Source organism: Leptonychotes weddellii, chromosome 12, assembly GCF_054177405.1.
Source record: "Leptonychotes weddellii isolate Sample4059 chromosome 12, ASM5417740v2, whole genome shotgun sequence".
Taxonomy (NCBI): Eukaryota; Metazoa; Chordata; class Mammalia; order Carnivora; family Phocidae; genus Leptonychotes; species Leptonychotes weddellii.
Window position 1 is genome coordinate 5,650,852 of NC_138380.1, and position 13,885 is coordinate 5,664,736.

A 13,885-nucleotide genomic window follows, 5' to 3' on the forward strand; every position below is an offset into this window, starting at 1 on the left:
CAGTAAGCTACAGAACAAACAGCATACACTCAAAAGAAAGCAGCAAAACGAGACGCACATTCTGTACAATACACAAAATAACAGAATTAGCAATTTGAGAAAGAAATGAATAAAAAATAAAAAATAAACGGCTGGTGTCTTGATTAGGGCTTGTTTCAGGTAATTTGCTTTGGCCATGGTGGAGTAACGTCTCTGATTTTCCATGTACTTCCTAAGATCTCTTTTGAAATCCTTTAACCTTTCCTCTTCGCACACAGGTCCACATCCTGACGCTGTTACTAGGCTGTAGAGCCCATTGGTGTAGTGGTCACCCCTTCTCTCCAACACCAGGCCTTCCATCAAGTCCATTAGCTCCTTCGCTTGGCCATCCCGATCACTCCCTGTAGCACAGTTGTTAAAGGCACACACTCGCCCCCCACATGCTGCCACCAGCTTGCGGAGGGCTTTGTTATCTGTGTCCTGGATGTAATCCGTCAAGGAGTCTCCCTCGAGGTCTTCTTTGTGGGTGAAGAGGACAATTGTGTGACTCATGGCATCTTCTCCAAAGATCTCCTTCATCCTCTGCACAGCCTGCTGGTCCTGGGCGGTGAATCGGCCCAGCTGGGTCACCAGGAGCAGCACATGGGGTCCTGGTGCCGAGAGTAAGTAGCATCTCTGCACCTCTTTGCACAGGGAATCGGAGTGGTCCTCCCCAGAAAACATATCCGGTGTGTCGATAATGACCATCTCTCTCTTTCCCCAGCTTCCCTGACTTTCACTGCAAGTCTTAGTGAACGGCTGGGCAGTCAGCTGCGACCCAAATGCTTGCTTCCCAAGGATGCTGTTCCCGGTGGCACTTTTGCCCGTTCCTGTTTTGCCCACCAGAATGATTCTCAGCTCTGATCCTCTGGCACGTTGGTTCTTCATATATGGTCCTGTAAGAGCGAGTTGGCTACGTTATGACTACTGGTTACACCAATGGAATACTTTTAACAATAAGAGATATTCCCACATTATGAGCAAAGGTAGTCTCCCAATACATTGGATTTATAAAATAGAGGCTAACTCCATTATCAAATCAAATCAAACCAACAGTGATTTTTAAAACATCTCTGTTTCTCAGGGCACCTGGGTGGTTCAGTTGTTTGAGTGGCCGGCTCTTGATTTTGGCTCAGGTCATGATCTCAGGGTCCTTAAAATGAGCCCCGTGTAGGGTTCTCTGCTCAGCGGGGAGTCTGCTCAAGGATTCTGTCTCTCGCTCTCCCTCTGCCCCTCACCCCGCTCGCTTTCCCATGCTCATTCTCTCTCTCTCTCTCTCTGAAATCAATAAATAAGTGTTTAAAAAAAAACTCAGTTTCTCTAGGACTGCAAGATGCTGCCATGTTGGATCATAGAAAAACATACTTGGGGGACGATATGGATTTAGAAACATATCTAGTCGTGCAAGGCTTGCCTGATTCACCCAGTTCTGGCTGTGTACAAGACAAATTTTCTGAAGATCAGAGATGTGTAGTAGCCACGACTGTGGGTTCGATCTCCAGGTGGCTTAAGTAACTTGACTCTGTTCTAAGGCCAGAGGTGGCTCTTCTGACCTCGCTGGGCTGGGCTGTGGTCTTGACCACCAGTGAAAAGCCTGGACTGGGGAAATACTGGAATAAGCAAAGTAAAATTATTCTCTCTGAAGAAATATCTGATAGCTTATACTTTGCTTAGAGAAGGTTGCATGATTTTTATATAAAATTGGCACAGAAATTGGTAAAATAATCACACACACAAGAAGTCACTTACCAGAGTGACCGCATTCGTGTTGGTCCATTGTTGTTCCTGAGGCACAGAGAGACCAGAGACCAATTATATATATAATGTATATATATTCCCGAGCCAGACTGGGAGTTAACAGTCATTAACCCTTAAGGGATTTTGAAATAACTCTCTCATGGCTTCCGTGGCCCCTGCTTTTCTTTCCTATCCAGCTCTGCAATTTCAGGGAATATAGATATATTATAGATATCATATATTTAGATAATTGTTTTAGTTCTGCATCAGGAAAGACCCTTGTATTCCTACAGCACTGTCACACCCATGCCTCATTTGTTTACACATAGCTGATGGGGGAGAGAATTATCCTGTCTTACAGGGACATAGTCATTTGCCCAGAGTCACCCAGTGAGTCAGTGAGTGGAGAAGAAGTAGGTTTCGTTTGTCCGCCCCTCCTGCTCCTGGTCTCCATGCCCACCTCTTCTCTGTGGCCTTCCTCCTTCCTCCCGTGGCCCCCCAGCCCCTCTCTTGCTCTCCTTGGCCTCACCCATTCCTTCTCTCGCCTTCCTTTCTTGTTGGCCTTCCCTGATGCGAGGTTCGGTCTTCTCTTTCCTTCTCTCCTGCTTTCCCCACCTTGCTCCCTCCTCTCCCGTGCTCTCCCCTCTCTCCAAACCTCGCCCTTCATTTGAAATTCTTGTGAGAGACTCAGTGAATTAAGTACACTATCCTTGAAGCCTGAAATACCTTTCATTCAATCCATCAATTACTTGAATTTTCCTCAATCCTCAACAGCCAGCTTGAAGAAGCCTTGGGACCCATTCCCTTTCCCTGTGCAGTGAGAAACGTCCGTTCATTTTCATCAGATGGTTTTTCTCTCTTGCTTAAGTCTGGCAGCGTATACCAAAGCGACAAGGCACAGAAGACTCACGAACACATGTGAATGCCCACATTCTTCCCAGTTAGCACTCTTTATTGGCTTCGTGCTAAGGAAGCTCTGTTTGCCAGTAACGTGTAAACGAAAGCTATACAAAGTTTACGGTCTTGTAAACCGGCTGTACTTCAGCCAAAGGCAGCCACTCTAAATCGCTTCCCTGAAAACAGGGAAAATTTGTTCTAAAAAAGATTTTTTTTTCCCCCAAGCATAGCCTGGGAATTAGAAATCAACACTGTGGAACTTTTCATGAATGTGGGCTTACCTGATTGACTGTCCAAAGAAACCCAGATGACTCCCATTCAAACCTGAGACTTGCCAGCTCAGCTCAAAGAGAAAGAGAAAATAAAACAAAAGCCCAGCCTGTCTTCTTCCTCTCCTTAATGTCTGCAGAGCTTCCCTGCTGCAAAAGAGCCCCTCCGTATGCCTGTGTTAAAATGGGAAAATTTAATCAGTAGTTACTTGCTATCGTGTGGACCCCGTTTTCTTGCCAGTAGTGAAAAAGCCGTGTTGGAATGATTTCAGCTGGACAGGGGAGAAAGGCAGGCACGTCAGGGTAGCTGGTAGATTTGAGCTCTTCCTGCCCCGGGCTGTGTCCTGCGGGTCACAAGTTTGCCCAAATGCAAAGCCCGCCCAGGAGTCAAGCCTCATTCTCACTGGTGGCAGCGACTGTCCTAAAGGCAAGTATCATTGCGGGGGGTGGGGGGCAAGTGCATGGGTCTGGGGGCTGGGGGGACACCTCTAGCGGGGCGCTGTGCAGAGGGAAAAGATATGTAGAAAGGGGAACCTGTGAGAAGCCCGTTTCTTGAGTCAGACTGGGAGTTAACAGTTACTGGGAGTTAACTTGAAAGGATTTTGAAATAACTCCCGATGGCTCCCACAGTCCCCCTGCTTTTCTTTCCTAACCAGCTCTGTCATTTCAGGGAACACACCTCTGGGGAGTAATGATCTAGTAGTGTCTACAGTAATAATCGGGAGTGTCCACTTTCCGGAAGAACGACCCAAAGAGTTAAAGTCAAAATCGTTCAAATGCTCTTTCTGCTTATTTATGTGACAGTCAGCACAACAGGGAGAGAGAAAATATGGAGTTTATGTTGCCTTCGTCCCAGATTCCTAGTGACCACATGTGGCTTTCTCTCCCAACCCACTGATGAGGAATAATCCACTGAGCTCTGAGCTCACTCTGAGGGAGGCTGGGAAATGCAGGGGAGCCACGGGACTTGGGTGAACATCACTACCTTGCTACAAATTATTATTTGTATTGAATTATTGCATTATTCACAATAGCCAAGTTATGGAAACAATCTCTGTTTGTCGATGGATGAATGGATAAAGAAGATGTGATAGGTGTATACAATGGAAAATTGTTCAGACACGAGAAAGAAGGAAATCCTGCCATTTGCAACAACATGGATAAACCTCAGGTCATTATGCCAAGTTAAGAAAAATCGGACAGCGAAAGACAAATACCGTATAATCTCACTTATACGTGGAACCTAATAAGAAGTGAAACCTAACAAGAAATGGAACTCATAGGAACAGGGAGTTATAAGGGTGATTACCAGGGGCTAAGGATTTGGGGAGATGGGGAGTTGCTGGCCAAAAGGTAAAAGCCTTCAATTATAAGATGACTAAGTTCTGGGGATCTAACCCACAGCATGGCAACTAACTGTAGGTATAATTAAAGTTGTTGAGACAGCAGATCTGACGCATCCTCACCACACATATAAAGAAGTGCACTGAGAGGGTGTGACATGAACTAGCAAAGGCTGGGGTAGTGTGTAGAACAATCCACACCTGAGGTTTGTTGCTGACTTCCAACGTTTCATGGAAGAGATAAGTGCAAACCAAAGCAAAGGAGAGACACAACACAACAGACAAACTTTGATAAACAAACAAAATACCAAATTGGATCTTTTGGAAGAGGTTAGATTTAGTGACTTGTCCATTGAAAAGTGTGGAGAACTGTTAGCTTAACAAAGCATAAGACCTGCCACCAAGGAATTCGTTAAAATTGACACCCATAGTTGTAAAAAGGGCCAATCTCACAGGATAATCATAAGAATTAATAACTAAACTTTTAAATTAAAAGTTCTTAAGGACCTTTTAAGTCCTACAGGAGTGTCGTCACGCACCGAAATAAAGTTCTCAGACGTCAATCTGAGCGGCCCTGCAGGGCTGCCTTTGCAAGGGAGAGCAGGGGCAGCTAAATTCTGCACATAGCTTTTATTTTATTTTTTTATCAGAAAAGCAAGGACAGAGGCATGGGAAAGGAGTACCAAAGGATGGCAACTATCTCGAAGCCCTAAGGCAGGCTTGCATCCTCCCCTAGGCGCCCACACACATGGAGGCAAGTCATGGGATAAGGGAGGAGGGGGACGTTTGGGCTAGCAATCCCCAGGTGCGGAAGGGGGACTGAGGGTCACATTCTTTCATGGCTCCTAACCTATGCCCTGCCCCTGGGGATCGTGGGATCCTGCTCCTACCGGGCCATTGCGTTCAATAGCCCGAGAACAGGAGCGCTGCTGACTTTTCAGCTGCTTCCACAATCGCTCCTTAGGGTTTACAGTACATTTTCTGAGAATAACTCCACACAAAAGACATCAACAGGAGCATTCCACTAAATGATTCGATTCCCAGCAGTGTCACATCACCGAGAGCCATATCCTGCCAAGTGAGGGAGCGCAGAGACGTCCATTTTGAATTTTATTCCATCGCTTTGTTTATAGTCTCAGAGGATGGATCACCGTCATCCCCTTCTGGAGCATCAAGTACCATGATGTGAAGACAGTTCCCAGTTCCTTGGAATGGGACACGGACAAGCCTGAGGCATGGGTCCTTCCACTCTCTCCTTCACCAGTTCACCCCCACACCGTCTCAACCCCTCTGAACAGCCACTGTGGCCGCTCTTCAAACTCCCTACTCTCTCAGGGATTAAAGCTGACCAATACTCCCTTTAAATTCCTGACTTGACTTCACTGTGAGGAACTAGTAATCCAAACAACCAGGAGAAGAGTGCTGTCCCCTTGGTGAAGGAGTGGAGAAGCCATCTTGGATGTTCCAGCCCCAGCAGGTGCAACATGGAGAAGAACCTAGGCACACACAGCTGACAACCAGGAAGCCACAGCCATGTGGCTCTCATCTAGCTGTGTCCCAGCTACCTGCAGCCATTTCAGCCACCGCAACTAAAGCCCGGTCTGCCATGTAGGAGAAACAAGTCATACTCTCCTTCTCTGCCTGAATTCCTAGCACATGACATCATGAACGTCATAAAATTGTTTTATGCCACTGAGTGTGGAGTGGTTTGTTGTACAGCAGGAGAAAGTTGGGTCACCTGAATAGATTCCTAGAAGTAGCACTGCTAGACTATTGGTACACGTATTTGTAATTTTGATAGATACTACTGGATTGCCCACAGTAAAATGTTAATCAAATTACTTACACCAACATTGTATGAGTTTCCGCATATCCTTCCTCATGATTGTATCTGCCGATCTGATCACTGAAAAACTGTATCTTAGTGATTTTCATGCATTACTCCACAGGAGTGTGGGTGAATATCTTTCATATGTATAGGAACCGTCTTTTTCTTTATTGACATCTGTCTTACATATTTGTTGCCCATGCTAATCATTTTGATCTTGGTTTGTTAGAGTTCTTTCTGGGGCCCCAAATGATCATTTTTCCTCTTCTTCTTGGCTTTTTTCTTTTAAACTTCCAATTATGGTTCACTTTTATCATGGCTAGTATCTAGAAGAATGTCAAATGATCACAGTGACAGGAGGCCTCCTTATGCTGTTCCTAACTTTTGTGGCAATACTTCAGTGATTCTCATTGAGCAAGATGCTTCGAGGTTCAGATGGAAAATTCTACTATGCTAAAAACATAACCGATTATGAGATGTTGAATTTTAACAACTTACCTTTCAATAGCTAAAGGGATTATCAGATTATGTGGCCTCATAGCTTTATAATCCATCAAGTTATACAAAAGTATTTCCTGATATTGATCCTTCTTTGCCTAGCAGTTAAGGTATTGCTGGATTCTATTTGTTAATTGCTACATTAGGTTTTTGCATTGCTTCATAGTGATCTTATCCATCTCTAGAAGAGAGTAGCTCCTCTCTCTCTGATTGCCCCATTGCCCGGGTTCCAGCTGTATCTGGTTTCGGGCTCCCCTCTTCCCTCCAAACGTAATAGCCATGTTGTTTCTCTGAACAGAGAATTCCGCTCCAGAGGAATTCTGATTCTATCTTTGAAGAAAACAAGATTTTTTACCATCACCACCCTTCCGCCATCACGACATCCTTTCTCAGGCAAGCTGACACTGAACAGAAACTTCAGCGTGGTGAGTGTTCTTAAGGAGAGTGTAGGGTGCGCTGGGGGATAAGCTACACTGATGGGAGGGAGGTAATCGGGAAAAACTTCTTAGAAGTAACATCATATGAGCTGAAGTTGAAGAGTGAGTAGAAGCTGGAGGGATTGAAGGAAAAAGAAACAGTGTATTTTGAGGCAAGTCAAAGCGTGGAGCTCTCTTGGGTATTCATTCCAAGGAAGCCAGGATGTCTAGAACCCAGAGGCAGGAAGTCTGATTGTGTGGAAGTGAGGCGGGAGTTTGGAGATAGACCATCCGTATGGGGACTTGTCATCGAGTTTGGATCCTGAATGTTCTCTTACGAAGAGTGGAAAATCGCGGCAGGATTGCCTTGGGGTCATGTCACAGTCAGATGTACGGTGGGCTGTGTGAAGAATGGATTCGAAAGCCCTGTCCCTCATTGTGCTTGACATGATCTGCTTTTGGGTAACCTCACTGGAGTCCTGCATCACGTCCTCTGCCTCCCTCCCCCTCCCCCACCTTAGTGCACAGAAACAGAACAGGTGCGGTTAAAGCTAGCTGGAGAGGAGCCCTGGCCGTGACCTCGGAGGTGAGCACTCTGAGTCTTGGCCCCCATCTATCTCCTGACACCTTCCCCTGTGCTCCGGACCCTGCCTGCCTCCATTTCCTCACCAACATTTCTGTATAAAAGTTTTTCATGTTTACTTCTTGTTCTTGCGGAGTTCAACTGTATCTTGAAAAGAACCTGCTTTCTGGGTGTTTTTGCCAAGACTGAAAAATAACTTTGTGGTTTAGTGAAAGAAAACCACAAGCGCAAAGGTGCTCCTGAGGCAAGCTCTGTCCTCTGAGGGAGCAGAGACCCATCTCATCTGGTGTGATCACAAGTGACTGAAAGTCCTCTGTCCAAACACCTGTCTGCAGCCCACCACCCTAGAGCTATCGTTCCTCTCCAAGGAGGAAAGAATTTACCCGGGATAGTGAGTAGGTAAACAAAACAACACCCAGGGAAGAGACTGAGAAGGTCAAAGTCATTCAAGCAGAGCTGAAGATTCACATGCTCAGATAGCAGCCAGAAGATGCGTTTGGTGTAGTCTGTGGCCCAGAGCCCTCAGAAGGGCAGCATCTTAGAAGGCATGAGCTCTGCAGGTCTAACTCGTGACCAGATCCCCAGTCTGATTGTTACCCACCGAAATGGTAGACATTGGTCTATTTGGTCTATTTCTAACTTGCCCTCTCCCTCCTTGCCCCCAAACACCACCCCCACCCCCACCAATATTTTTAGCTGCCCAGAGTTCATCAGCAACCACGTGTAGCCAAAACACATCCTCCAGTGATCTGTGGTCCTTGAGCTACAGCGATAGGGTCTACAGTGATGATGGTTTCTTGAGCAACAGACACATGCTAAATCTGAACTACATAATCTTGACTTTGTACATGCAGATTAAACTAAAGAAGTGAAACCAGGACAAGAGGGAAATTCCTTCTATCTACATAAACCCCCTTTTCTGTCCCTTCTCTCCTCTCTCTTACTCCCCAAATCCTGTATCCTCCACTCTTGTCTGTGCCTCTCTGTCCCACCTCACTGCATTTCTCTCTTTCTTGCACAATGTCCCTTTGGCAGTGTTGGTCCCAATACCAGGAGGGGCCTATGCCGGGGATCTGAAGTATCCCACCCTGCTAGAACACTGTTCCCCTCAGTCCTGGCTTGCAGTCCTGAACAGATTCCAGAACTGATGGGTCCTGATGCTCACAAACAGCTGACAGAAGCTTGGGCTCTTCTGGAAAGGCCACTCTAGACTCTGCCCAAGCTGCTTCTCAGATACGGCCACAACCAAAATACAACCCCCCCCCCACACACACACAGCCCCCCTGCCCATTGCCAACCCCTACTTTTAGGTGTTATCCTTTCTGAGTTGAGCACCTCTGTGGAGGAACTTGCTTCAGAAGGTAATTTGATCTGGAGACTAAGCAATGATTTCCTCCCCAGGAGTCAGAGGAAGTTTCAGGATGCAGGCAGACCGTTCGGCTAGGGTGGTGGGAGGTGGTTGCAGGGTCCCCATTTCCTCTGAGCGTGACTCACTGGGCATGAGACATTTTCACACGATGACAGGAATTGGAATTTCTAACAAGAGATCTGTACAGATGTTAACAAAGGGGAGTGTATGAACTCCCAGATCTGTGTTCTACTGCATGAACACAATGGGACTTTTTTCTAGCCTTCCTCTACAATCAGCTCTGCCCCTTCCCATCGATACATTAGGGCCTACCTTCTCTGAGTGGCGCCATGGTCCCGATTGCGATCACGTAGTGACGAGAGGACTCTTCCTCAGCACAGAGGCGCTGGTTTTCCCGCATGGCACTCTCCCATTGTCACCTAGGCGTATGTGCCTTGCGTTGATACACAAGCAGAGTGGAAAGAACACGGGTTTGAGGAACAGGAGGTGCAGGTTAGAGGCATTAGGCTGCATGTGTTTTGTGGCGGTGGGCCGGACTCACAGAGGCTCTGAGGCTCCCTTCATGCGTTTTATGGTTAAAATGAGGGCTGTGGCATTGATCGAAGGCCTTTTCCTACAACGGCATTAGAGTCGTCTGCTACTTCGGGCCTTACCCAGTGGGCATGAGAGACTCAGCCCACCAAGCCCCTTCAGGGCTGACCGGATTCGCAGGGAGCCCGGTGGCACGTGCCTGTGACTAGTGATCCCTAATGGGATACCATAGGTAGTGACCAGATCAGGGGAGGGACAGTGACAAAACTGGGAGGTTTGGAAGAACGCGTCCTCTCAGGGCAACACCGGTGAAAGCCCACTGGCCCGCTGGTCCCGGGGTTTTGACTTCTAGGTTCATCGGAGAAGTGTTGAGTGGGAGACATTTAAGGGTAAATTAAGTCAGCTCTATCCACCTCTTGGCACAAGACAGTCAAGGAGGCGGGGTGTGCACAGAATACTTCCTAGTATTCTCAGACCCTTTCTCAGCTCGCCACAAGCAGACGGTGCCCTTCAGAGCCCTGAGTTCTGCCCTACTCCCCAGCCTCAGTGGCGGGGGCACGGCCGGCGGGAGAGCATGCGCAGTGGGGAAAATCCCAGGCTCGTGGCTGGGTCTGCGCAATGTCCCCAAAACGTGGGGTCTCCTCTTTGCAACGTAACATCGTGTCTTTACACATGTTCTCCATCACTCACTCACCCAAGTGTGTAGCCCTTTATTAGATATCGCCAGAAGTTCAGAAGTCACAGAAGGAAACCCAGTGAATCGCAGCAGTGGGACTTAGTACAAGTTTATGGTGCACGCACCAAGAAGACAGATTGCAAACCAGGAGCAGTCAAACCGAACGCGGACCGAGGGTGTGTGGTTCTAAAGCAGCTGGTACTGGGAGACCGCAGAGCTGGGTGTTCTTCACTGTGATGGCTTCTAATACGAGAGTTTTCTTAAATGGTAGGGACTTGGCAACTCGTTCCCTGGTACCAATTCTGGGCAAGAGTTTTAAGTTTTGCTTGTGATTTCCAGAAGCAGAAGCAAGAACTGACCCACGTCAAGTAGTCTCGCAAAATAAGCCAAATGAAGCTCTGTTTGTGTGGCTGGTTTGTTTAGTTTCTCCCAGAGAATGGCCAAGCAGGTCTTGTGTGTTCTACTTAAACAAGATGATGGGGTTTTTCTTCTTGTGCATCTCCAGGAAGTCTGTGGTATACACTCGATGTCGGCCCATTTCCCAGAAACGTCTCGAATGATGAGAACGTTTGCTGTTTGCTGTAAATTCACCCGTTTGGGCAGCAACACTCCTGATGTCTTCTCACCGTCACTTCCTACCTCACCTCCTCCACAGTTGGTCTTCCCTGTCACATAATGTCGTGCTCACCTCACAGGACAGAGCTGGAACGTTGGACCCATGACCCCAACCCGGTGTGAGGGTTGGCGCTGGGAACAGGTTAGAGGGGGTGGGCAGGGACCAGGAGGGATGGCCCCGCAGAGACCGCTCTGAACCCCCTGGCTGGGCTGGCGAGGGTGAAGCAGGAGCGTTTTCCCCTCAGTCTCAAACCCACACCAGGGCCTCATGCAGAAGAGGCAACGAGCACTTTTGACTCTCTTGTGAGCAAACAAGAGACCACTCAGCGGGCACAAGTTTTCTGGCCCTTACTCTGCCTTCCAGCCTGAGCCCAAGGTGTGGGCTCCAGTGAAGGGAGCCTGAGGTGTGAGCAAGCACACTGAGCAGGTGAGCCGACACCAGCACAAGGGCACCCTCGACCACTCGGTGATAAGCACTGGGGTGACTCCGTCAGCCAAGCTCCTGGGGGATGAGGCCCGCTGGAAGTGAGGGACATAACCGTGTCTTTGCCGTGTGTTTGTTTCCGTTTCTGTTCCCGCTTCACGGTGTGCAGTTGCCCTTTCCGTGTCCCATTTGATCTTCATGAAAGGACGCAACGCAAAAGGAGGCAAACATGGGAAATGGGAGCAAAACTGGCAAATGCCACTGGAAGACCAGAAAAGGCAATCCCTAAATGTCAGGCGGTGCTCTCCTGCACAGTCTTCCCCACCCGACGCCTCACTATTCAACCCTTGGCTCTACACGTCCAGATTACCCGGAGGGGCTGCCGCCAGCCTCCCGGCCACTGGGGCGCCCCCCATCCCCGCCCTTGCTGGCTGCACGCAGACCGGCCCCCTGCCCCACAACCACGTCTCAGGGGGGCCCTAAGCAACTTCCCGTGTGCGAACCAGCGCTTCTCTGCAGTCCTAATTAATAAAACCCCAAATGAGTGATTGTTAAGAGCTGGAAACCGAAGCACCGGAGCAGATTCATAGAGGAGATGCTTTTGAGGATGGAGGGGGGAGGTTTAAAAAGTTGGCTCTCCTGTCCCGCATAAACGGCACGCCTGTAGACTGGAGCCAGAATCATCAACTAGGGAGCAGGCCAAGTCCATTAGCAGTGGTTCCCCTTGCTCTCCTACAGAAACGCTCGTGGTGGTACCCAGCGGTACAAGGTCTCTGTTCCAACTCTAGTCTCCTCCCCTTGGGGGGTCCCTCTTCTATTTTTCAACACCTGGGTTAGATTTTCCTTTGTGGTGAAGAAACCCCGAAATACGTGCCCATTTGTCTGTCTCCTGCATTTGCACATCAACAGACAGTAAACTTCTTCCCATCTGTGTAATTGCCAAGCATGTTTGTCTTGATACTTTTAGTCAGTTCCTTCCTCATTTTCTCTGTAATTATTTTACGCGCTTCTTTCATATTCTTTGCTACCCCCCTCTGAACAGTCCACGTTGGCAATACCCCCCAAATCGAGTCTCTGGAATTGATCATAAGCTTGTAGCTGTTGCCGGTTCAACTCAGAGACCCTGGACTTCCTTCAATAGAGCCTGACTTAAAGGGGCTTCTTTTGGTGACTGCTTTTTTGCACCATTGGTTCATATTGAGTTTGAGCTCCACTAAGAGCTCCAATTTCTTTTCTACTGAAATTTTTCAGTGAGAACACCTCCAGTCTGATCTTCAAAAATTTATTTTGGGAAGAACTATCATTTAAGAATTTTCAAAATGATTATCGAGCTTTTTTAAAGATTCTATTTATTTGTCTTTTTATTTGAGAGGGAGAGAGACAGAGATACCAAGAGAGAGCAAGAGCATGGAGGAGAGGGAGAAGCCGGCTCCCTGCTCAGCAGGGAGCCCAACATGGCACTGGTCCCAGGACCCTGGGATCATGACCGAGCCAAAGGCAGACACTTAATCTACTGAGCCACCGAGGCGCCCCATATCCAACTGGTTTTAGTGCATGGTTCTAGCTTGCCATTTTGTTTCCTGGCCTTAGGATGTCTCAGGGCAAATATTACTTAGAATAATAGTTCTTCCTCCAGAGAATTAAGAGAACATATGAAAAATAGAAGCTTGAGTTAGTCTTATTATCCCAAGCTGCACAGAAAAAGGGAGATAAATTTGATGTCATTATTTTAAAAATACTCCAATATTTAAAAACAATACTAGGTCCCTTGGGATCTATCGTAAGATAAGGTGTAACCAGCACTCGGATAAAGAAAGAAAATCCCAGAGGTGCCCGTAATGCTCTCCAGGGTGACCTCTAACTGAACTTCTAATAGCATAGATTGATTTTAGCCATTCTTGTACTTTATATAAATGGAATTATGTACTATGCATTCTTTTGTATCTGCTTTCTGTTTTTGTTTTTTGCTTACCATTATGTTTGAGATTTATCCATGTGTAGCAATAAATTGTGTCTTCTCACTGCTATTAGTATTCTATTGTGTGAATATAACTTAATTTATAATACATGTATAATTTATAATTTATGAATGAATATGTAATCTGTATAATTAATCCAATAATGTAGGCTATGTTGTTTTTGCGTTTTCATTTTACAAACATTTTTCAGCTATTTTACCTTATTTTTAAATTGTTTTTATTTAAATTCAATTCATTAACATATAATGTATTTTTAGTTTCAGAGGTAGAGGTCAGCGATTCATCAGTCTTGTATCATACCAGTGCTCATCACATCACGTGCCCTCCTTAACGTCCATCACCCAGTTACCCCATCCCCCCACCCACCTCCCCTCCAGCAACCTTCAGTTTGTTTCCTATGATTAAGAGTCTCTTATAGTTTGTCTCACTCTCTGATTCCGTCTTGTTTTATTTTTTCCTCTCTTCCCCTATGATCCTCTGTCTTGTTTCTTAAATTCCACATGTGAGTCAGATCATATGATAATTGTCTTTCTCTGATTGATTATTTCACTTAGCATAATACCCTCTAGTTCCATCAATGTCATTGCAAATGACAATATTTCTTTGTTTTGGTGGCCGATATATGTATATACCACATCTTCTTTAGCCATTGATCTGTGGATCATAGTTTGGCTATTGTGGACACTGCTGCTATGAACATTG

General features: G+C 46.8%; 1 protein-coding gene and 1 non-coding gene across 2 annotated transcripts in view; one reads left to right on the forward strand and one right to left on the reverse strand.

Annotated features, from left to right (window-relative positions):
• Nucleotides 1-6: 6 nt before the first annotated feature.
• On the reverse strand, nucleotides 7-10,758 carry GIMAP2 (GTPase, IMAP family member 2; the record flags this gene model as incomplete). The annotated part of the gene is made up of 3 exons (XM_081799866.1): nucleotides 9,271-10,758; nucleotides 1,768-1,803; nucleotides 7-914 (listed from the first exon to the last, which is right to left on the reverse strand). Coding segments are annotated over exons 1-3 (1,032 nt in total), but the record flags the coding sequence as incomplete, so codon positions are not given.
• Nucleotides 10,759-10,989: 231 nt separating this feature from the next.
• Nucleotides 10,990-13,885, forward strand: part of LOC102742058 (uncharacterized) — a 9,119-nt gene continuing 6,223 nt past the window's right edge. The window contains exon 1 of the transcript XR_014139082.1: nucleotides 10,990-11,207. This is a non-coding gene — a transcript (uncharacterized LOC102742058). The remainder of the gene's footprint in view (nucleotides 11,208-13,885) is intronic.